The 24587-nt window shown below is 41.7% G+C and overlaps 1 protein-coding gene across 1 annotated transcript; it reads left to right on the forward strand.

Annotated features, from left to right (window-relative positions):
* The first annotated feature begins 1255 nt into the window (after positions 1–1255).
* On the forward strand, positions 1256–21412 carry slc44a1a (solute carrier family 44 member 1a). The gene is made up of 16 exons (XM_015943619.3): positions 1256–1509; positions 1720–1806; positions 8182–8324; positions 8778–8914; positions 10519–10612; positions 13199–13368; positions 13878–13967; positions 14063–14205; positions 14309–14495; positions 18112–18277; positions 19202–19358; positions 19443–19526; positions 19608–19745; positions 19956–20192; positions 20845–20919; positions 21004–21412. Exons 1-16 carry the CDS (start codon positions 1486–1488, stop codon positions 21022–21024), a joined length of 1953 nt encoding a protein of 650 aa, XP_015799105.3. The 5' UTR covers positions 1256–1485; the 3' UTR covers positions 21025–21412.
* Positions 21413–24587: the final 3175 nt, after the last annotated feature.

Below are 24587 nucleotides of genomic sequence, written 5' to 3' on the forward strand. Positions count from 1 at the left end.
TACCTGGTTACTCCACATAAGTATTTCATGAGCATTTTTAAGTCAGAAGTTCCCCTGAAGGACTTAGTTGTTTGTCCTTTCATCAAAACTTATTTTGAGCCTGAGAGGGTTAAAGGAAGCGGCACTCTGACCAGTCACAGGTGTGCGGTCTCACTGCTTTTGACAGATAAGTTAGAAAAGTGGGCTGTACGCTGTCCGTTCTTGGGAGCTTGTTGGAGAGCCATTACCACAACGGATGTTGATGCATGTCTCCACACCAATATAGATGAAGAAATATAAATAGGCTTTATCCATCTAAGGCCCTGTCCACACGTAGCCGGGGATCTGCCAAAACGTAGATATTTTTCTACGTTTTGGCCTGTCATCCACACAAAAACGGAGTTTTTTCACACGAAAAAGGATCTTTTTAAAAACTCCGGCCAAAGTGAAGATCTGCGTTTTCTCCGTTTTGGGTGTCTGCGTGTGGACGGACAAAACCGGAGTTTTAAGGTCCGCAACGTCACTTTCCGCGACAAAAAATGCTGACATCACGTGTGCGACCTGTGTTTACACTAGCCGACATCATGGATACCCTCAGAGCTGCGCTCGCTTTATCAATTGTCCAAGCGCTTTTTGCTTGTTTGTTTTTGCAAGCGGAATTACTGCTCCTTACGGAAGACCACAGATGAAGGACGAGGTTAAGAACGGGGGAAGTACTGCCGCCTACAGGTCTGGCATGTCCTTAACAACGTATTTATCCGGGTACGTGTGGACAGAGTTTGTTTTTAAAACGCGGTGGTGTGGATGCAAGTTTTTGGAGGGGCGGATATTCGTTTTTAAAAAAACCCGGCTACGTGTGGACTAGGTCTAAATTAGCTGACTTCCTGTTCACATGTTCACACTCTGGGTTACTGGAAGACAACGTAGTCCCACACACAGGACCAAATCAGTTTACCCAGAAATAAAATTCAACATCAGATTAACGTTTACATAATCAATAAAACAATACTACATTTAACAGAATTCAACAAACATCCTTGATCTGAACTAATCTCTGTTTCTCCGTACTGAGGCCATTCAAAGATCCATCCACAATAAGTCAGACGCTAATCAACTTTCCATATAACTCAATTTTAAAAGATGTGATCTTGTTGTCGTGTTTTTTCTTATGGACTCTTAAATGGGATCTAAGTTATTTCCGTAAACAAATCCCACACATTTGGAATTTTCGGGGATTATTTTCAAGATTTTATGACCCCACCCCCTCCCACGCTGTCGATGTGGGCGGGGCTTGTTTAGATGTAACTTCTCTTCCGCGTTTACCTAAACTCTAAAGAAAAAGGCGGTAATAAAAGACACAAACGCGACGTAAATATCTGTATTTCTGTCCGCGCACGATGCCGAGGGGTGGCTAGAGGGAGAAAACAAAACAAACACAAAAAACTGAAAGCACAAAACTTCTGACGAAGAAGACATTTAAAGTTGTGTTTCCAGAAGTTTGTTCCGATGGGGTGTTGTGGCAGCTCGGAGGTAAGTCGGACAACTCTTTAGAGATCTAAAAGTCTTATTTCAGAGGGTTCAACATGACCGTGGGCTGCATAACGTCACGTCTTGGCAGCAGCAGCAGCTTCTCTTTGTTTTGAACAACTCAGTTGCTTGTTTGTCTGCAGACTTTGTAGCAGCAGGGAGGCTAGTGGGACCAAAACAAGCTAATAGCTCCTGTTTCTCATGTCTCGGCAGGGTAAACGTGAGTGGAAACCTCTGGAGGACCGCAGCTGCACGGATATATTATGGCTCATTATATTCAGCCTGTTCTGCATCGGGATGGTGAGTAGTTAAAGTGATCAGTTTTTTTTTTTGTGTGTGTGAGAGAGAGAGAGAGAGAGAGAGAGAGAGAGAGAGAGAGAGAGAGAGAGAGAGAGAGAGAGAGAGAGAGAGAGAGAGAGAGAGAGAGAGAGAGAGAGAGAGAGAGAGTTTGGTTTGCCTGATTTCATCTATTTCCTTTTAATAATTCACAACCTTTCATCTTTGTTTCTATTGAAATATTTCTTTGAGACTAGATCAGTTTAGCTGCATGTTAGTTCCTCCTCACGGGTCTTTTATGATGGAAACGCTCAAGTCCAGCTACTCACGAGTCCTTTCATACATCAAGACGAGGCAATTGAAATGTTCGCTGACCAGAAAGTCAAAAATTCCCAAAATTATTTGAAGTGACCCCCCCCCCCCCCCCCCCAAATCCAAACAGCTAAAAGTCACATTATAAATGCACCATTTTAATCAAAGGATGACCATGTTGTGTAAAAGGAGCTTTAAACGGTTGCAGGTACAAGACAAAGTGTCTCAAATGTATTTTTTACCAAATAAATTTTTTTTAAATTTATTATATCTCTTAAAGATATGGACAGTGGTTTTGAGTATGAATAAATGCCTTGTGGGTCGTACTCTTGGCAGAAGCACCTGAATCAGTCTGAAGAAGTCTGCTGGAGCTGAGTGGCAGAACACAACAGGATCTGGAGTCTTTTTTTATTTTTATTTCTTCTGATATTGTGACAACTCTAACCTGGCAGTAGCCAGATCTCTGTGGAGCCCCGCCCCGTGTCCAGTCTACACGCTTCAGTCTGGAGTCTCTGCAGCAAAAACCGTCTGAAAGAGGGAGGACTATCCGGTAGAATATTTAGAGCTGACTGGAGGACACGGGTAGTGCCCAGCTGGCACTGGCTACCATATTTGGCCTGCAGGCAATCACAGTAACTCAAATGATGTTTACCATGCGTGCCTGGAAAAAACAACAACAACTTGCTCAAGCTTCAGTCATTCACTCACGTGGCAATTACCATGTCTTTGGGTGATTTCTGCCAGTTTTGTGCATAAAGGGCAGGGCTTCCCCCAGCACTGTACAAGCCTGGCGGCTGGTTGAAAAATACTTCCAAAATGAATGTTGAACCGACGTCTTTACTGGCCGTGACGTTGTCTCATTTAGACATTTAATAATTAAAATTTAGGCTTCTCATTACTTTATTATTGTAAAATAAAATATATCATTACTGTAATAAATTATTATTAATGGAATAAAAATGAATTTCCGAATGCCATCTGAATGGAAAACTCGTATGTCCCTGTCTGGTTTGGAACCTGAGTACTCCGTATGTAAGGAGGATTACCAGTTGAGCCATTTCTTTGACATGAAGTCATCTAGTGGATGTCACAACTGATTCACAACATGCTGTTTGTTAAACTACACGTAACTAGTTTGTCAAAATAACAATTATACATGTAGCTGAAAACATGTAGAAATATAGCTGAATGGATTTTTAGGGAATTTTCTGTTGCATATGTTTTAACAAATCTAGGATGTCCCGCCGTGACTATTTTTGGCCATGGACCCCGTATTACCGTCGTGACTATAGGGAGCCGAAGTCCCTTCCGCATCATGGATCTCCGGAAGAACGAAAAAATGAATGCAAGTCAACGGGGCTAAAAACGTTAGTTTCTAGTCCGCTTTACCTTACGCCCTGGGTCGCACATGTGTTGTACTGCAATTTAAATGAAAAGTAATGATGCGTGTTTCGACCATGCCAGTCACGTACTTTGAGATTTATTCGCTTGTAAAAGTTCGTAGTTAGCATGACTACAAACTAGAAATCAGCACGTCGCATATGTGACGTCACCACATAATCTCCTCTCCCCAAAGTAGCTTCTACTTACCAAATGACCAGATTTATGGTGGTTCTTTCCTCCTGTGGGAAGTGTGCCGAACCTTCAGCCATTTTCCTTCAGTTTTCTTCGTGTCTGGTTCGATGACGTCACTTTAGTGAAGCACATTTGTAGTCCTGGACTTATTTTCACACAAAACCTAAAATATTGTCGTCCCTCGTTCGAAAATAAGCACGTACTTGGTATAAAAATGTTTCTTTAATATTCACGGACATCATATGTGAAATCCATGGCACAAAACAAGTGGAATTAGAAAATAGCGTTTTTAGCCCCATTGACTTGCATTAATTTTTTCATTCTTACAAGGACCCGTGATGCGGAAGTGACTTAAGCTTGGTTTATGCTTGACGCATTTACTTTCCGCTTGGTGATGCGGCTCGCGGATGGAACGCGCTTCACAACTTGCAGCGTTTATGGTTCGTGCGGCTCGTCTCTGCGGTGAGCCAATATTCTCCCAAACTGTAGGGGGCAGCATGGAGCTCTACGGCATGCATCCAACACTACACCATAGTAGAAGTAGAAATTACTGTTGTTTACAACATGGCATTCCAGCATTTTTTTAACGGCGTCCTCATCTTTTATGACAGTGCGAGCTATTTCTCTCCAAGAATTATTAACAACATGCTGATCACGGTGATCTTTGAGAGCTGAATCATACAAATGTCTGTATTTACGAACCTCTGCCATACTAGTTCTTGCCAGTCCGCCATGTTTTTCTGCGTCCGACCTTCGGCGTGGTTAGAAAATTTCCTAGGTGCGCGGTGTGGAAAGTTTGGGTCGTGTGGAGGCGCGGTGGAGGGGCGTGGCTGTTAAAATGACGCAATTTTGCCGTGCGAACCTCGCGGACGCGTCAAGCATAAATCCACCTTTAGACTCCCTATTGTTTGCTGTTTGTTTGATCGTGTCCACAGGGACTACTGTTGAAACTAAAAACACATCAGCTGTTTTTAAAGCTGTTGATGCTGGTGGGGCTAACTAATTAGGTAACTGCTGTCACTGTGGGAATTTTAAGCTTCTCTTGATTCAAAGGGTCATCATCTCCCCTCTGTTTGACTACGTGGTACTTTAAAAGTAAATTATTTTAATGACCTATAATTCACTTTCAATAACTCTATTAATAAAATGTAAGAAAATAAATAAACTTAAAAAATAATGTACTGTTCATTACAGCTGCTTTATCAAATTCACAGAACAAGCTGGGTTTTGAACGCAAACGGACAGAGAACACCCACCCCTCCCCTTATGTTTCTCCCCTGAGACGATTCTGCCAGAACTGGAAACCAGCATTTCAATAAGAAACTAAAGAGCTCTAAACACCAGTCATAGTTTTCTAGGTCCAAATGTTTTTTTTTTTTTTTTGTTCGTTTGCTCGTTAAATAACCATTGACAAAGCTCCTCGGATGAGAAGCAAAACGTCTTCAAGAAACCAAAGAAGTCCAGTTGCCTTTATTTGAACCCTTTTGGATTACCATGACCTGGATGACTGAGAACCTTCACCAGCATATAAAATGTGTATTTACACCTTTTTGGTTTTCATCAAAAGTTTGCTTCTGACTGTCTTTGTTGTTTACACGAGTTGTTTTTATTGATTTATTGAACCAATATGTGTCTAAATAAATAAATCACAGTTTGGATGGCAGCTTTCAAACTTCCTCAGATGATTTACAGCAACGCAGCAGTTGTACCAGAGCTATTTTAATCACATAATATGCCAAATGTGGTCACACTAAGAATAACTGCAGCGGCTTGTTTAGATGTTCCTATTACAGTTAGGAAGCATAAAACCAACTGTAGCTCTGTCTGGAGTGGCTTTTCACAGTCCTCCCAACTTTCTGTAGTTCTGTACTGTTGTGTTTTTAAATGTTAAAGGGTACTTTGTCGGTAAAAGTGGATTTTATGTTCTGCATGTCTTATTTTCTTGTATTAACGGATTTGCAAAAATAATGGTTTTGGGTCCCTGAAAGCAAATTAAATGTAAAACAATCCTCTTTTTCAGTGTTGACATTTGTAAGAACTGGTAGAACCTGTTTGTTGTAATCAGAGAAAAGGGGGAAGAAAATCATCTCTAACATATGATTGCATGCACGTGGGCTAGTTGTTTAATATTATCTTTCTAAAACCGCCTTAGTTGTTTACTTTATGAGGTATAAAGTTCTCTTCTTTCAAACTTTATCATATAAAGCTTTCTGTTTAATGCAAAAAAATATATACAGAAACAATAAATCATAAGCTTTGGGTGTTTATTTTATTTTTGTTAATAATAATAACCACAGCAAGAGGTTGTGGGCTGAATTAGGCTTTAATGATAGCATGCCTAGCTGATGGATCTCCTTGCTGACAACAAACCTTTCCAATGACCTTTCCTGTGGATACATTTTGAATTTTATCACATCCCACTCTGACTTAATGGTGACAACGCTGGTGGCATATAATGCAAATTGAACGGGGTCTAAATTAGGACCTTGTGGTGTCTCAGAAATACACTTTGAAGAAACCTTTTCTAATTGAACAAGGAAACTCCAGTCTGATGGCATAACTGCATTATTTGAATGGTTGTGCCTCTAGCACCAGGTAAGGGCCAAATGTAAAGGTCTCATTCGTTTGTCCTGTCATTAAATTTGTTATGGTCTCTAGTATGAATGAATATCTTGTGAGTCGTTTTCTGTGGGGAAGGGGAAGCTCTGATTTTTATGTTTCAGGGGGTAAACAAAATAAGAATCCGCACACTTCAATATGCGATGTAGGAGTTTATTGGTCAAGCTTTTGTTCAGAGACCTTCATCAGGAATTAGATGATCTACATCGCAGATTGAAGTGTGCGGATTCTTATTTTGTTTATTCCACTTTTTGATCCAGCACCTGTCCCAGACGAGCGGTGACTCCTACTATGTTTCAGGGGGTAAAAATTGGGATGATGGAGGGTGACAGGATTACAAGTCCTGTTAATTAACATTCATGGCATCTTGCCTTTGATTGGCTAACAACAATGCAACTCTTCTCCATTTGCTCCTCTTTCTTGAGTAGAAAATGCAACATTGATTTGTTATCTCCACAATTACCACAAGCTTAAACATGTTTAGCCATTTGGTGGTGGTGTTATTGCTAACAGTTAGCTTCTGTGCCCCAGACAAGCTGGTTCCCAAAGTCAGAGACTCTCTTGGTCAGCTTGTTTCCCACACCAAACCTTCCGTCAGGAATCTTGGCGTGACCTTTGACCCAGCTCTTACCCTGGATTCTAATGTCAGTTCTCTTGTTCACTCTTCCTTCTTCCATCTCAGGAACATTGCTAAGCTGAGTCCCATTCTGTCCCGCTCTGAACTTGAGACAGTTGTCCACACCTTCATCTCCTCACGCTTAGACTACTGTAACTCTCTTTTCACGTGTCTGAGCAGAACCTCCCTGAACCGTCTACAGGTGGTTCAGAATGTCTGTGCTCGGCTTCTGACCAAGTCCTCCAAACACACCCACATCACCCCGCTTCTCCTCCAGCTTCACTGGCTGCCAGTCAACTTCAGGGTTCATTTCTAGATCCTGGTTCTGGTCTATAGGGCCTTACATGGACAAGCACCATCTTACATTGGTGATCTTCTTAGTCCCTACACCCCCAGCAGGTCCCTGAGGTCCAGTGACCAAAGCCTACTGGTTGTGCAGCGCACCAGGCTAAAGGTCAAAGGTGACAGATCATCTGCTGCTGTGGCCCCCAGACTCTGGAACTCTCTCCCCCTGAGCCTGAGATCAGTGGACTCAGTGGTCTCCTTTAAAAAGCAGCTGAAGACTCACTTGTTCAAGCTGGCTTTTGTATGACCTTCTTCACCCCTCTCTCTTTATTCTGCTCTCCCCACCTATTCCACCTTCCTCAGGATCCACTGATTTCCCTCTTTCATATTCACTCTCTCTTTCTTAACATTTTTTCTTTTAAATCGCAATTGCATATTCTTGCTCATTTAAAATATATTTTTAAACATTTTCAAAAAAATTTTTTTTCTATTTTTACAATTTTTATATTTTTTGTTTTTGTTTTAGTGAAGCGCCTCGTGATTTTTATCTTGAGAGGCGCTATAGAAATGATATTTTCTTCTTCTGCTGCTAGAAAAAAAACGTGCTCTGCTCTCTCCTGACTGCTAAATCAACACAGCTTTCCATTCTCACAAGTCAGAGTGGGTGGGGCCATGGATGCTAATTTTCCCTGTGACGTAGAGGGGACCGGCGTTTCCTAACCCGATAGCTTTTTTTTTCTCACCTATGTCTTCCCTGTGGCTAATGGAGGCAATGGGGGTTGAATAAAACTTTAATGTTCAGTGTTCACATGCAACTCTGAGTGAGTGATCGTATTCCAAATAGCACATGCTTTCTCCATGAGAGAAGCCATTTAGATCCACCATCACTGGGAAACCATGATTACCAGAGTCAACCATAAAAAAGAAAATATAGTAAGTTGAGTTGCCATTCTCTGCTTTTAACCTTTTTCTGTAATCTGTTTGTTCTGCAGTGGTGTATATGTGGTTTTGCCATCGCCACAGGAGGTGCTTCCCGGCTCATCTATGGGTATGACAGCTACGGCAACACATGTGGACGGAACAACACCAAGATCGAAGGAGTACCTCTCAGTGGTGCAGACATGACAGAAAAAAAGTTAGTCTAAGCTTTTCTTTTATGCATCCAGTCTTTTATTTTGATACATTTTAGAGCTCATTAACACAATTTCAAGTAAATTACATGCATAAAGTCATATAAAATAGTTTTTTATGAGTGCTTGACATCTCTCGGGTTTAATCTTTCCATGAGCATAAAGCCAGAAGGGCCAATCTCACTAACACAATGGGGAATGTTATTTTTAATGGGCCGATTGCCCATGAAGGCTCTGAATAACAAGCGTCTTTAGCAACAAAGAAGAGTCTGTCCAGTGGGTTAGCAAATGTCAACAAGTTTAATTTGCTATTCTGATAAATAGGCCCCAAATGACACTGTAAAAGTCAAATATAGCTAGATTTCAAACTAGGGAAATGTGATTCCTGTTTAGTATTTCATGGTAGCGATGCCCCTAAACGGGCAATAAACCCACAAGTCTAATTTTGTGGATTTCAGGTATGTTTTCTTTCTAGACCCCTGCAACCTTGACTTAATCAACAGGAAGATCAAATCCATCGCCTTGTGTGTCTCTCAGTGTCCAGCTGCTGAGCTGAAGACGTATTACGATGTGAAAGATTTTGCTCTTAACAATGGTAAGAATAATGCTGAAGTGGAAATACTGCATATTGCTGTATAAATGAATCTGATTGATTGATATTCAAACTGGTTTAGTGTTGCAACGACTTTTTCAATGATCTTACAATGCCCGGCCCAAAAAAGAGTTGCCACCTTGATTTATCTCCTATTGAACAATTCCTGCATGGGCGATTATCTTTCATTTATTTATTTATTTAACCCCAAATAGTGCAATGAGTTGCTTCCTATTACTTAACCATGTGGAAAGAAATATCTGGTGGTCGTGGAAAAGATGTTAGTCTGATAGAGAAGGGTCAGATCATTGGCGTGCATCAAGCACAGGAAACATTTAAGGAGATTGCAGAAATCAATTGGATTAAGAACTGTCCTGCACATTATTAAAAACATCTGAGTCCAGAGTGTTGGGAGCATCAGGGTAAGAAGAGAGGCAGATGACAGGGTATCCGCGGGTCCTTAAAAAGTCTTAAAAAGTCTTAAATTTGCTTTTCCAAATTTAAGGCCTTAAAAATCCTTAAAAATGATAAATAATCCTTAAATACAGTTTCCAAAGGTCTTAAATTACCAAAGACCCAATTAATAAGACACTTTAATTTCTTTTTTTTTTTGTGTGTGTGAATTTCTAGTTTGTGTTCAGCATTTTTTGTGTATGACATTTGCATAAGTGGAACCGTACACATTCAGTTGGTTGTGAAAAGGGGCTGTTTTTAGATGAGCACATTAGCTGGTTAAGCTAGTGGGAGCTTGCGCCATGGGGAAGTGCAAGTTTAATGGCATCTAGATGGCTAATCCCACGTTCGCAACGTGGTTAGCACCGGTTCCAGGCAATAGCTGGAAATTATAATTAAATTATTAAATTTAATTGAAAAAAAAGCTTAAATTTGGTCAAAGTGGCCTTAAAAAAGGTCTTAAAAAGTCTTAAATTTGGCTCCCTTAAGCCTGCAGATACCCTGGATGAAGTGATGCACCCATCATGACTAGTGCCTTTTTTACAAGCCTGTGGGGGCAGTGTTATGATCTGGGGTTGCTGCAGTTGGTCAGGTCTAGGTTCAGCAACAGGATGTGCTCCAAGAATGAGGTCAGCTGACTACCTGAACATCCTGAATGAGCAGGTTATTCCATCTTCCCTGATGGCACGGGTGTATTCCAAGATGACAATTCCAGGATTCATAGGGCTCAAATAGTGAAAGAGTGGTTCAAGGAGCATGAGACATCATTTTCACACATGGACTGGCCACCACAGAGTCCAGACCTTAACCCCATTAAGAATCTTTGAGATGTGCTGGAGAAGACTTTGTGCAGCGGTCAGACTCTACCATCACCAATGCAAGGTCTTGGTGAGAAATTAATACAACGCTGGATGGAAATAAATCTTGTGACACTTCAGAAGCTTATCGAAGCAACACCACAGCGAATGTACGCTGTAATCTAAGCTAAATGCGGTCCAGCGAAATATTAGTGTGTGTGACCTTTTTGGTGACAACTTTTAGTTTTGGCCGAGCAGTGTATTTGCCCAATTACACATAAGTAATACATTAATTGTACATACATTTTTAAATATTTTTGTGAAGCTCAACTTGTGATTTATTTATTTTGTTCCTAGGCTCTAACCTCTGCTCCTATGAAATTACTCCCACAAGATATCCAACCAGTCCTGATCGACTCACTAAATGTCCAAAACTCCCTGTTCTACCAAGGTAATCAAGTTCATGCTTTTGGTTTTCTTTTTTCTTCTTCTTTTTCTTTTCTTTTTTCTCAATGGATCAGTAAATTATTCAGCATATACAGCTGGAGAAACAAGGGTTTGGTCAAAATAATGGCTATTATTCATGCAAACATTATTTTTTATTTTAAGCTTGTTTTCTGAGTCACTTTTTTGAGTTATGTTTTTCGCAACCAATTCCTAGAAAAGATGAAAAGAAACAGTCTCTTATGTTATTAATAAACACATATCTGAATGTTACATTTATGGAGTGCTGTGAAAAGTGCTGGCCCTCTTATAAAATTCTTCTGTTTTTGCTTTTTTAATGTTCCTTAAATCTTTTAAATACACAAATTTCATTTTCAGACACAGATAACCTGACTAAATTCAAAAGGAAGTTTTCAGTTGAGGCTTTAACCCGATAAGGGAAAATGCTATTAAAAAGAACTATTTGGCTAGATTTCCCATCTCATTAAATCAGAAATTAGCCATCATTAATGACAATATTTAGAACTCTTAGTTTAGTTTCACCAGCCTCACCCAGGCCTGATTAGTGCCAGACCTGTAGACTTAATATATATCTTCAAAATAACCTGACAACATAAAGTAGGCTAAAAGATCTCAAAACACAAAAGATCATGTCCTGTCATGTCTAAAGAAATGGAAGACCATAAGAACCCAGAAAACATCTAAAGCTCTGCAGGCATCAGTTGGTTCAGGTTGATGTCAGAGGTCATGATTAAGAGAGACATGGGGGCAGAAATGACCTCATAAACAACATAAAGACTGGTCTCATACTGGGCGATCCCTAAGGCTTTTAGAAAATATTCTCTGGACTTACTAGACAAACGTGGAACTTTCTGAAATGTGTGTCCTGATTATAAGCCATTATTCAGACGGACCTACCAACAGTCAGACATGGTGGTGGTAGTGTGATGGTACGGGGCTGCTTTGCTGCTGCAGGACCAGACCCACTTGCTGTAACTGATGGAACCCTTAACTCATTTACGAACAACATTGCTGACTCGCTGGCGCTGCCTTTGATGACTAAAGTCATCAATTGCATTTTTTTTACTGGGCGGCCGTCGGAACGAGCCCCCGCACTGTGAGAACAAACATGGCGGCTCTAAAGCTGATCTTGATTCATGTGGGTGTGTCACATGTCACGTGATCAGGAAGCAGAAAATTCCATGTATTAGGAGGTCTTTTTGGGCCGTTGCTGTGAAAAAAGAGGCGCAAAAGGGAAAAGCTTCTGCTGCTCACAATTCACAAAATGCTGGCAGTCAGGGGATGTTCTGATCAGGAAACGGCTGGCAGTGAATGAGTTCAAATGCCCATAAAAGGTTTTTCATGCTGGAAAACCCTCCGATGTGGCTGAATTCAACAATTCCGTAAAGGCCAGTGGAACAAACGCCCTCCACAGGGAAATGAGCGACTCATTACCAGTTATGAAAAAATGTGGAGCTGTTCGATGTTATCTGTCTACCATTAATATCGGCTGATATCTGCATTAAAATTTCTTATCGAAAAATACTGGTATCGGTTTTCAGTTTTTTTATGACACAAATTTTACACACCATTGTACATCAAACTCTTCAGCTACTCTCCCCTCCCCCCCTCAAAACGTCAAAATATGACCGATCAGAGGTAAGGTTTTTGAGATATCTTCGTTTATTTGGCACAGCTTGTGAAGTAGAAATGTGTCCTGTGTAGTGAACAAATGCTGTCCACACAGCACGTAGCTATGTGTAGTTAGACAGCTAGCAAATGAGTAAAACAAAAACAAGAATCTTCACCCAAGATTTGCTGTAATTCTAATATACAGAAAAAGAAAACATACATTACACACATCTTAGCATCACGCTTGGAGAGATTGAGACTCAGCTGCTGCTGGAGACGAGTAGTTGCCCCTTTTTTTATGAAAGGAGATGTGTGCTGTTAGTAACCTAAAATGTTTTAGTTTTTCTTTTTTTGTGAGGGGGACCCAGCGTGTATCGGTATTGGTTTATATCGGTATCAGAAATTAAGAGTCAGGCAATCTCGGATATCGGTAAAAAGACAGTATTGAGTATCCCTAAAAAATGGATATTAGTTGTTGCCGCCAGAGGTGCTGGAACCATTTATTAGGTTTTGGGGCAAATACCTTTTCACAGTACCTTACTGTAGTTAGGGATGTCCCGATACAACTTTTTCACTTCCGATGCGATACCGATATTGCAGCCTTCAGTACTGACAGATTGTGATGTCAATCTGATATCAAGCACAAATCATACATACTTTTACCTATTTCATAGTGTGGAATGTATGAAAGGCTTTGTTCAAGTGATATTACTCAATCGGAGAACAAGAGCCAATAACAGTAAGTATGAAAAAAATAATTTTTTTTCTCAACCATTGGTTGCAAAAATGTGAACCTTAAAGGAGTGCTTATATCGGAGATTTTTGATGCCGTCCGATATAATCCCATGCACTGTTTTTGGGCCGATATGGAATTACTTCCGATATCGGAACGGTACATCCCTAATTGTATTCTACCATAATTATAATATTCTGCATCAAGGCTTCTGTTCCTGTTTTCCAGTAAGGCCATCCCAGTGTTCCACCGCTGTATTCCTGCAGACCTTGGCTGCTATGTCGAATTTGCTCAAGCCTTCATCACATTTGTTAGTGACAACACTGCGCTGAGGCGAGTCGTTGCTGGAGTGGTGACCAGCAAGGAAATCATCATGGGTCTCTGTCTCCTGGCTTTAGGTATTACACTTTTATTACATCAGCATCAGTGGGTATTTCAGTCGTTAATAAATTATCTTTAATCCAAAGAAACCTCCACTGGTGGATTAGGTTTTCTGCTGAACACTGTTTTGTAGGAAGGAAACAGTTGGAAGGGAAGCTATTTTTGTCAGTTGAGTAAAAACTAGAAAGAAAACAGGAAATGTCTGAGTGGTTACAGACACTGAAGTTTCGCCCACGGGCATCAACCTGAGGTCTGATCCGAGTTTTCCCATCAGACAGAACTAATCCCACAATGGTTTCGCCTTTCTTTTATCTCTTCCTGGTTTGATTTTTGGGATTCACAATCAAATAGAATCTTCATTTGTGGATCACCCTTAGAAATGTAAACGTTACTGGTACAGCAATAGGTCTACAGTTAGTATTTTGTTATTAAGACTAAAATAAAATGGTTGTGAACAAATTAAATGGACATTTTTCCATTGGATGCTCTTTAAATACACTCGTATATTTTTTCTTCCTTAATCCAGTTTTGTCCTTGATCATGATGGTTGTTATTCGCTACATCTCCACAATACTGGTATGGATTCTCACCATCCTTGTAATCATCGGCTCCGTAGGTAAACTATTTACATGTTTATTTGCATGACACTGATCCAAAACGGCGTCGTGTTTGGGTTCTCTTTGAACCACGCCCATATGTGACCTGTTACAGGTGGGACGGGTGTCCTCTGGTGGCTCTACGCCGACCACAGGAACGCTCTCAACAGTAACACCACATCCGTGTTTGGGAAAGAGGTGGCTTCTGACAATGTCAAGGCGTTGCTGGTGTATTCGATTGGTGCAACCATTTTCACGGTATGCGTCCATTCACCGGGCTTTTTTTGGGGCTTGTTTATGTAAAAGGAAACCAGTAACTGTCAGACTAAAGAAACGAAGATTTGTTGTGTCACCTTTGTAGGTGATCCTCCTGCTGGTGATGTTTTTCATGAGAAAGCGTGTGGCTCTTACCATCTCCCTGTTCCACGTGGCGGGTAAAGTGTTTATCCACCTGCCCTTCCTGGTCCTGCAGCCTTTCTGGACTTTCCTGTGCCTCATGCTCTTCTGGGTTTACTGGATAGCTGTGCTGCTCTTCCTGGGGACCTCAGGTGAGGAGCAACCCATCCTGAGAACTGTGAATGTTTGGTTTTCTCCACAATGTGGAAGGCTTTTCTGATTTGCATTTGCTCCAAAAAAAAAAAAAAAATCCTCCCAAACAATTCAAAGTTTGTGGCTTTTTCGTCTGGCCTCTGTGGCGTGACGGAACTCCCACATCTGGAATGCTGTGCCAGCCTCGTGATGTGATGAATGCAGATAAAGAACCACTTCCCTCTTCATCTCCCACTTCTCTTTTCTACTGGAGATTTGAAAATTGTAATTAAAGCACAAGGCCAGCATGAGAGACAAAGTGACAAAGTCTTTGTGCGGTGGTGTTTTTAATAGCATCATTTTGTTTATTTTTAATTGTGTTTACAGCTTGCTCTTGAAGGCTGGGAAGACGATCCTGAAAAAAGTCGTTCAAGGAAGATGTATTTAGAAACTCCACTCGCTACTTCCGCCCAGGCTACGTAACCTTATAGCAATTTAGTGTGTTGGCTAATATCGTCCTGCTCTAGCTTAACTTACTGCTTGGCTGCTCCAAGCCAAGAATGCTCAATTGGTGCACAAAGATGGGTAAGAGTAAAGGGCAGAGGGATGGTGCTACAATTTGGGTTTACTTTGAAGGATGTTCAACTTGGCGGGCCTTGTGTAAGAACTGGTTAAGATTCAACTTCATTAACTCGGCTTGTGAGTTAGTTTCTTTTTGCTGAGAATCAAAATAAGAGTTCGGATTAAATGGGCTGGTTCAAACTTTAATTTGAAAGGTTCCCCATCATGCTATTTTAAACGTTTGAGAGCAAAGGTAGGCAGAGTATAAGATAAAATATTACTGTTGGCACTATTGAGACGTCATTTATCATAAATGCGAGTTATTTTTGTCAGCCTGAATTTATACCCAGAAGTTAGACGGTTTGTTTCAGCGAATTTCCGCCCATGCCCGCTCCAATAAATTGTGCCTACAACAGCGTCTTAAGCCTGATTCATGCTTCTCCGTCTGCGTCAGTGCGGAGACACGCAACGTCCTTGCGTGCCTGCAGGAGAGCTCCGCAAGGACGGACGGAGTCGAGCTCTCTTTTCCAAACATCCGTCAGTCGAGACGGACAACGCAAGCTTGTGATTGGTCAGGACGCCGCTGTCGTTTACACCGCCGCCATTGCGCCCTCAAAAACATAAAGAGAGCTGAGGATAACAAGCGGCAGACACGGAGAAGCTTGAAGAATACCTCTCGAAAAAATTCTAAAAATATGAACGTTTAATTCCCGCGTGACTGGAGGAGTGAAAAGATGTGCAGCAAGCGTTTTATTTGTGGACGGAAATGACAGGAAACGTGGGTTTGGAGGTGGCGAGCGCACGAAGAGGTGGAGGAGGATGAGAGACAAATTTGTCTGTGTTAAAAAGTCTCTTATATACAAAAAAAACCCCACAATATAAACACACTATTTTGGACAGGATACATGACAGGATACCACAGAACAGCGATACGCCCTCTGTTGTCCTGCCGGGGAATTGCTTTGCAACACTCTCCAGGAGGCGGAGAAGTATGAGAGCAAGACGCTTCCGTCAATCCGTTCGTGTCTGTCCCTTGCAGAGCTGACGGAGAAGCATGACCCAGGCTTAAGGCATGTTGGTTACTGTATGGCTATTGTAGCAAGTAAAAAACAGATTAGTCCTCATATTCTAAACAGTTTACCGATAAAACATTGAAAGCACAACACTGGCAGGTGTAGCTGAAAAATAAGATACGTTGCCTCTGAGATCGGGATGTGAATCAGTGCAAAACTACATGCCAACCTGGTGCTTTGACCACTAGACTACCAAGTCTGTTAAATGACACCAGTCGTCTAAGCCACATGTCCTGTGCTGGGGAGGAGCTGGGCCTGATGATGACATTAGTTTACAGGATTTTCAAAGTAAAACTTAAAATTTGCAGCTGCATGAATGCAGCCGAGAGAGAGAGAGAGAGAGAGAGAGAGAGAGAGAGAGAGAGAGAGAGAGAGAGAGAGAGAGAGAGAGAGAGAGAGAGAGAGAGAGAGAGAGAGAGAGAGAGAGAGAGAGAGAGAGAGAGAGAGAGAGAGAGAGAGAGAGAGAGAGAGAGAGAGAGAGAGAGAGAGAGAGAGAGAGAGAGAGAGAGAGAGAGAGAGAGAGAGAGAGAGAGAGAGAGAGAGAGAGAGAGAGAGAGAGAGAGAGAGAGAGAGAGAGAGAGAGAGAGAGAGAGAGAGAGAGAGAGAGAGAGAGAGAGAGAGAGAGAGAGAGAGAGAGAGAGAGAGAGAGAGAGAGAGAGAGAGAGAGAGAGAGAGAGAGAGAGAGAGAGAGAGAGAGAGAGAGAGAGAGAGAGAGAGAGAGAGAGAGAGAGAGAGAGAGAGAGAGAGAGAGAGAGAGAGAGAGAGAGAGAGAGAGAGAGAGAGAGAAAAGTTGGCCACTAGATGGGGCTGTCACATGTATTAAGTTGAGTCCCGTTATCATGTGACTTGAGGTGGTACAGCTTCTTAACGGGACATGAATGTCGCCAACCCATACACGTCTTTCCATTTCTTTGATTCCTAAATTTATCGACATGGGAAAATGATTCCAGTTAAAATCAGAAATTTTGGTAATGATAAATTTTCAATTCATAGCCCAGCCCTATGAGTGAATAACATCACATGGTAAAAGGCTCCAAAATGTGGATTATCCATGAAATGGCCCCTTTAAAGCTCTGGCCTGGAGCCTATTTTTAATCAATCCAGTAATAAAATTTATTCTTGCCCTGGTCCCTGAAATGCCTTGAAACGGCCCTGGGTGTGGGACTGATCTGAACTGTATCAAATAGATAAAGAGTACATGCTTATAGATTATTGCTTTATAAAGTTAAAAACATGCAGTGGAATAAATCTTATCTACATTTTCCTTTTCCAAACACTTTGTTCTTTATTGGACTATTTTTCTGTCCCGTCTGTCTCTTTTCTTCCTGCATCCTTTCTCAATCCTACAGAAAAACTGCTGCCTGGCTTCCTATATTTTCACCTCCTGAACTAATTTTGAACTAAGCAGATTAAAGGGATCTACCTACTGCAAAGATGGCAGGCTGCGTGCCGGCCGCACCAGTGTGGCACTGGAGCACCAGATGGGTGATGCGCTCTGCAGCGCATCAGGGACACCCATTCGGGTGAGCCGGGCTCCCCCGTAATTTGAAACCTGGTTAGGGCGACGGTAGCAGAGGAGTTAAGTGCCCACCCCATAAATGGAAAGGTTGCAGGTTTGAGCCCACTCTGTCGGTCCTGTCCTTTGGCCAGACACTCAACCCGCCTTGCCTGCTGGTGGCAGTCGGAGGGACCGGTGGCACCTGTGCTCAGCAGCCTCACTCCTGTCAGTGTTCCCCAGAGCAGTTGTAGCTACAATGCTCATCACCACCAGCGTGTGAATGTGTGTGAATGACTGATTGTATTGTAAAGTGCCTTGGGGGGTTGTATAACTCTAGAAGGTGTGATTTCAATACTGGCCATTTAACATTTTAATGTTGTCAAAATCATAAGTTTACGCACAGGATGATTACCTTCTCTCTTTAAACGGTGAGGGAATCCCTGGATGATGTCATAACTTTAGAAACATCTGAGTTGACTGGAGCCATGATGTGTTTTCTTACAGGGACACCGGTTTCAAACTCCACCAACATGGTTCATTATGAAATGCAGGGCCCTCTTCAGTACATGGTCTGGTATCACGCCGTCGGCCTCATCTGGATCAGTGAGTTCATTCTCGCCTTCCAGCAGATGACCATTGCTGGAGCCGTGGTCACTTATTACTTCACAAGGTACCAGACACATGGAAGTATAACGCCGGGGACACACTGGCTGCGGAAGCGCCGCAAAAATGGGACCGCCTTCATTCGGCGCCCTTGTTAAGCTATTCCATAGACCACATGGGCCGCCGAAGTGCAGCGAATAGCCTCGCGCCGTGCAGCGATCATTTCGGCTTCTGCTCTATTTTTTTCACGAGCCGCGGGTGAATCGCGTCAATTCTGGCAGGAAGTCAAACCTAGACATGGAGCAGGCCGGTAAATTTAACAAAATAAAGCATTTCAAAATAAAATTCCGCAATAGTCAAATGTGTTCGTAATCAGACACTGCAGAAAAACCACACAAACACACACACACACACATCGAACTTGTGTGCGTGTGTGACCACGTGAAGGGGGTGTGGTTTTGGGTGTCTTTTTTTCCGGAGCAAACAGGACAGAGAGGCAGAAAGTCTGAGGCAAGCAGTTAAGATGGATGACTTTAAATTAATTATGGAAGTTGAGAAACACAAGGAGCTGTACGACCCCCGAAAAACACGGTTATTTACGTTCCCATTTCGGAAGAAACTGCTAGGATACAGCTGCAGAATTGGAGCGGGTTCCAAGAGATTCACCTGGCAGAAACAACTGGTTCATACCATAGGTTCACACACACACACACACACACACACACACACATGCACAAACACTCAAACGTAGAGGAAAAGAGCTGAGAAAAGGCAGAGAGGAAATGGAGGACACCAAGTGTTTAAAAGAAAAACTACAGCTGAGCCGAGGCGCGCCTCGACTGGAGCGCGTCTGATCTGAACTGAGGAGCGGCCGAAGGTCGTGAGCGATTCGCTTCGCGACGCTTCCACGGCCGGTGTGTCCCCGGCATAATGCCCGCCTTCATTTAATGACATCACATATGATTTTAATGCCATCTCTCTGTAACGTAAGAAACAAGTCCCAGCTGCCCGTAACTCCAATCATCTCTGCTATGATCCGTACCGTCCGCTACCACCTGGGCACCATCGCAAAGGGGTCCTTCATCATCACGCTTGTTAAGATCCCTCGTCTCATCCTAACATACATCCACACCCAGCTGAAGGGAAAAGTGAGCCCGACGTCATCAATCCCAAAACTGTTCTAAGGAGAGCTGGTAGGATTCCTAATGCTTGTGGGTCTCTCCGTGTTCCAGGAAAACGCCTGCGCTCGCTGCATGCTGAAAGCCTGCGTCTGCTGCTTGTGGTGTCTTGAGAAGTGTCTAGCCTACTTGAACCAGGTAATGTTGGAGTAAAATAGTTCATTTAATAAAAGAAGGAATAAAGTTGGTGTTTATGATAAAAATGATGATTTATTGCAGAACGCTTATACCGCGACGGCCATCAACGGCACCAATTTCTGCTCCTCAGCAGCCGATGCGTTTGTGATCCTGGTGGAGAACGCGCTCCGAGTAGCAGCCATCAACACAGTGGGCGACTTTGTCCTCTTCCTGGGAAAGGTATCAGCGGTTTTCCTTTGGTGTGATGGCCTCTGAGTCATTTATAACATTTAAAGTAGGAAAATCTGCCACAACCCGTTATGGAACGATGCTCTGAAAAACGAAAACATGCGTCACATGCTGCCACCAAGTGGCCGTGGATATGTTTGTTCTGTCCCTGTGGCCACGCTCGGCTCGATGATCCAACAAGCTTTGTGTTCTCGTTTTCAGATTCTTATCGTGTCCTGCACCGCTTTCGCCGGCATCCTGGCTCTGAATTACCAGAGGGAGTACACCGTGTGGGTGCTGCCTCTCATCATCGTCTGTTTGTTTGCCTTCCTCGTGGCTCACTGCTTCCTGTCAGTGTTCGAGAACGTGGTCGATGTCCTCTTTCTCTGCTTCGCGGTGGACACGAAGTATAACGATGGCAGCCCTGGACACGAGTACTACATGGACAAGGCCTTGATGGTGAGACGCTTTGTCTCCTGGATTCATGATGAGAATTTAGTCTCTTGCCGGAGTATTTCTTTTATAAGATGGCTCCATCTAGTGGCTGACAAGCATATCACACAAAAAGTCTGTCGCTCAGTTATTTTAAGATGGCGACTTCACGTTTCTTGATTATAAATGTGCTTCTGTAGCCGACAAACAGAACTAAAACACGCTTTTTACAAGTATTGTTCTCATGTCATGCTGTGTTTATTTATTTATTTATATTTTAAAGACTTTCTTGTCCGTGAAAAGTTCATCAACTGCATCAGTCGAGGTACTTCCTTAAATTTAAAGCATCCCAGCGGTAGTTTAACGCTATTGGTTAGTTCTGGTTGGAGCTCAGTTTCCTATTGCATGGAGCTCTGCGGGGCAGGGGGCGTGCTTAGCAAATGAAAAAAAAAACAGCGTACTGCTTACGTTATATCACAGTACATGATAAGATAATCACTTTTACGGCTTTCTGAAAACCCATACATAATTTCTGAAAGTAGAAAACTCCGGAAAGCTACTTTAAGTGAACTTTTTATTTAGATTTAAGAAAAACTAAACTTTGATCTCCCTTAAATAAGAAATGTATGGATTTAGAAACCATTATAAATGTCTTCAATTATTCTGCCCTTTTCTGCAGGAGTTTGTTGAGAACAGTAAAAAAATGGGTCAATACAAGCCAGCTGACGGAGATGGAAAAGAAATGAAGCCCATGGTGAGTTAGAAATACTTCTCCACGTGTTTTGGGATGCTTAATTTCATTTGATAAGCAAATAAATGTCTTTATTTCGTCTTACAGACACGTGGGACTTTGGCTTGATCAGGAATCCAACAGACTGACAGAAATAATTAGGACAATATTCAGAGGATTTAATAACTGAAAGTACTTTCAACACAAAGTTGTTTTCAGGTTTGTTTTAAGTTTTAAATATAAAAAGTTGTAACTAATGGAGAATGTGAGAATCTGTCTCGCATTGGTTTGTTTAAACTAATTCTAGAGTGTGTTATTTTTTCCTTTTATGTACTTTATAAATCATGTATGCCTTTTTAACATGATTATGTTGTTATATATTTGAAGTTTGGTTTCTGAGGGTTTGGTGAATATTTTAAAATCTCGTGTTTTAATGGTTTTTGCTCATGTTTGTTTTTCACAAAAACGTGTTTGACTTTAGAATTAATAAAGTTTTAATAGATATTTGAAAAAAAAACGACTACTGGCTTGTTTTGCATCTGCGTAATAAATCCTAGATTTTTAATTTAGAAGACGGATCATTTGAGAAGATGCAATAAACAAACTAATTAGAAACAACAAATAACGATTTACTCGTTTAAAAGGCTGCAACATCAGACAAGCTTTAAAATCATTCAAAGAAGTATAAATTACTCCACAAGAGGGCAGCAAAGCTCCAAAAAGTACATAACATTTTAACTAGAAATCCTCAAAAGCAGAAATGAATTTAAAAAATCTAAAACGCCGACGGAAATGATACGTTTTTATCTAATTTGAGCTAGAAAATATAAATGTGGGTGAAGTTATTGCTATGTTTTATGAAAGTGTTCTTACTGCTGAACTTCAGATGCTTTTGTTTCTGATGATTATAAACACACACAGTACATTCTCCCCTATAGCAGCAGTAGATTAGAAGAGCTGCCCGCTTCTACGTTCTCCATCAGTGTCTCCTTATCCAATCGATCCCTAGGCTCCTGCCTCGTCCCTTTCAGTTTGTTGAGAAGCCCGGAACAACTAAGCAGTTAGTTGTTATTAATGGGAAGGCTTCTCTGCTCACTGCTGTCCACCTCCATAAAACAAGAGAATCTGGAGGAAAGCTGCTTGATGGACAGCTGGTGAGTCACACCGGGCCGATTTCTAGGAAAACTGACCCTTCCTGGTCCTTGTTACGGAGTAGGATGGACCTGGAGAAGATTTAGTATTATTGACATTTCTAGATGGTTGTTTTGGGGTGAATTATTCATGAAAGTAAACTTGGGACAATGATTTATTTCATTAAAGTTGTATAGTGAAAAAATGTTTGTCTCTGGGACATGTACGTATGTAGTATGTACAAGTGTGAATATGTGTACATATATGTATATACCGGTGAAGGTTCTCAGTCATCCAGGTCATGGTAATCCAAAGGGGTTTGACTGAAGGCAACTGGACTTTCTTGATGACGTTTTGCTTCTCAATCGAGGAGGTTTTTCAGTTCTGACTGGAATGTGAGAGGGTCAAGCTTATAAATTGTAGATGCCTATTAATGCTTAACAATAGTTAATATTTTAAGTTTAAGTATATATATATATATATATGGTGCACCAGGTGAGGCATACCTGTAAATAGAAACATACAAACTATGCCAGTTGTGGTCACTCAGATGTGGTGTGTGAGTGTGTGTGTGTGTGGGGGGTGTGTGTGGGGGGGGGGGGGGTGTAATGATTTAACCATCAAATTGAGCCTTTCTGCCTCTCCAGAAGCTGATAGCATCTACACCCTGACTCAACTCTACTGTAAAATAACAAGATGGCAGAGCGTAAACAAACATGTTTGTCAAATGATACCGCCGTGGTGTTCTTTCATTTTAAGACACCCACTGCCTCAATAAAAGGACCTATACCAATCTTTAAAGCTGTGTCAAAGCCTCTATTCTTCAGCTGTCGGCTCACCCTTCCCCCACCGTGACCTTTGCCCTTTTTCATGACTGTGGGTCAAAAGGTCGAAGCCTCCTGAAATGCTAGTTCCCTCCTACTAGAGTCTCCATCGTCCCATCTCCTCAGTCTTTTCTCACATGCCTGCATCATGTGCATGTAAAACAATATTTTAAACCTCAACTATGTTCATGATGTGAAGATAAATGTTCTATCATCACTTCTTCTTTTTTCTTCAATCCAAATCAGAAACTTCCTGGTGTAATCCCTATTCAGTCTCATCTGTAGGAAACAACAGGCAGAAGCTCTTAATATGTTAGAACAAAGCTCACGTACAGTGAAATTAATATTTGCTTTTATTTGTGCGCCAAGTGAACTCTGTAAAACAAAAAGTATGTTTTATTTTTATTTTTCCCATCAGTCACATGCAACATCTATCCCAAAACGACATTATCATTTGTAAAGTTGATCAGGATGGTGATGAGAGGATGCAGGAGTAGTTGATGCAAGACAATAATCGTGGAGTGTACTGTAGAGGTCGTTAAACCTCATTGCTCAGCAGTGTGTCGAGGTGATAAAAGAGCTTTCATCACACACCACTGCTTATCCAAGAAACCTGCTTTCCGGACATCAAAAGTGCTTCCTGCTATTTGAGGCATTTCCCGTCAGCTCTCAGTCATTCTGTCTCTCCTTGTGCAGGCGGATCACATTTTTATTGTTGTTGAACTGTCTCAGTTGCAGGCTCCGGCGTTTGGAAGTTAGCCACAGAGATGGTATCGCTCCATGAAAGCGAACAGAAAGTGTGTGAAAGTGAACGACTTTCCTATCGGGAGCTGCTGATTGGTCCCAATCCAAACACTCTTGCACTCACATTCACCTATTGTCTGGGTTCCTGCAGTCTGGGTTGAACAGCGCCATTACGCTCACATGCAGAACAGGTCTGTGACCTCACTGACCAGCACCTGGGACAAAACCCTACCTGCTGCAGCTTCAGGCAGATCACCGCTGGGGCGCCGGCCTGTTTGCTCATTGGTGATGCAGCGAGGTTTTTACATGGCTGTTTTAAATACAATCTAATTTTGACTCTAAAAAAGTGTTGTTGTGAGTCAACAAGCAGAGTCATAAGTCTGTGAAATTTCAAGGTTTCTGGCAACTGCATTTTTCTAGCATAAACCAAAAATTAAATGTGTTCAAGAATTTAATTCATGATCCCTTATGTGTTTCAGGCTTACTTCTTATGGACAGTAAGCCCAGGATCCCATGTGTTAGCTCCTTCCTCTCACTGGTGTGTGGTGTCCATAGTGACACTGGCAGCAGCTTTAACATTTCTGTAGTTTTGAATGATCGCAAAGCGCTTTGGAGTCCGAAAAGTGTGCAGATCACTTATCAATACATTAATTTGTAACGGAATGAAATGACTGTTTTCCACCAAAAGTCATTTTCCCCCTCTCCTCTGACACAGAACTAGTCTGCATGAGATATGGCCTCAAGGTCTCATGCATTTGCTTCTAAAGTGCTTCTTTCCAGCTCAAGAGAAGAATGAAGAAAGGACTCTCTCCTTTTAATAAATCAAAGTAATAATTCAATAATTTTTAATAAAGCTAATCAAACAAAGTGTTAGTCAATAATAAGATATGACTAATCTGTGAAATCAAAATATTAATTACTTTATTATAATCCTACAGAATATAATAAGTAATATGACTTTAAATGTTCCACTAGAGACTGATCTCACGTAGC

This window comes from Nothobranchius furzeri, chromosome 6, assembly GCF_043380555.1.
Source record: "Nothobranchius furzeri strain GRZ-AD chromosome 6, NfurGRZ-RIMD1, whole genome shotgun sequence".
In the NCBI taxonomy this organism is placed as follows: Eukaryota; Metazoa; Chordata; class Actinopteri; order Cyprinodontiformes; family Nothobranchiidae; genus Nothobranchius; species Nothobranchius furzeri.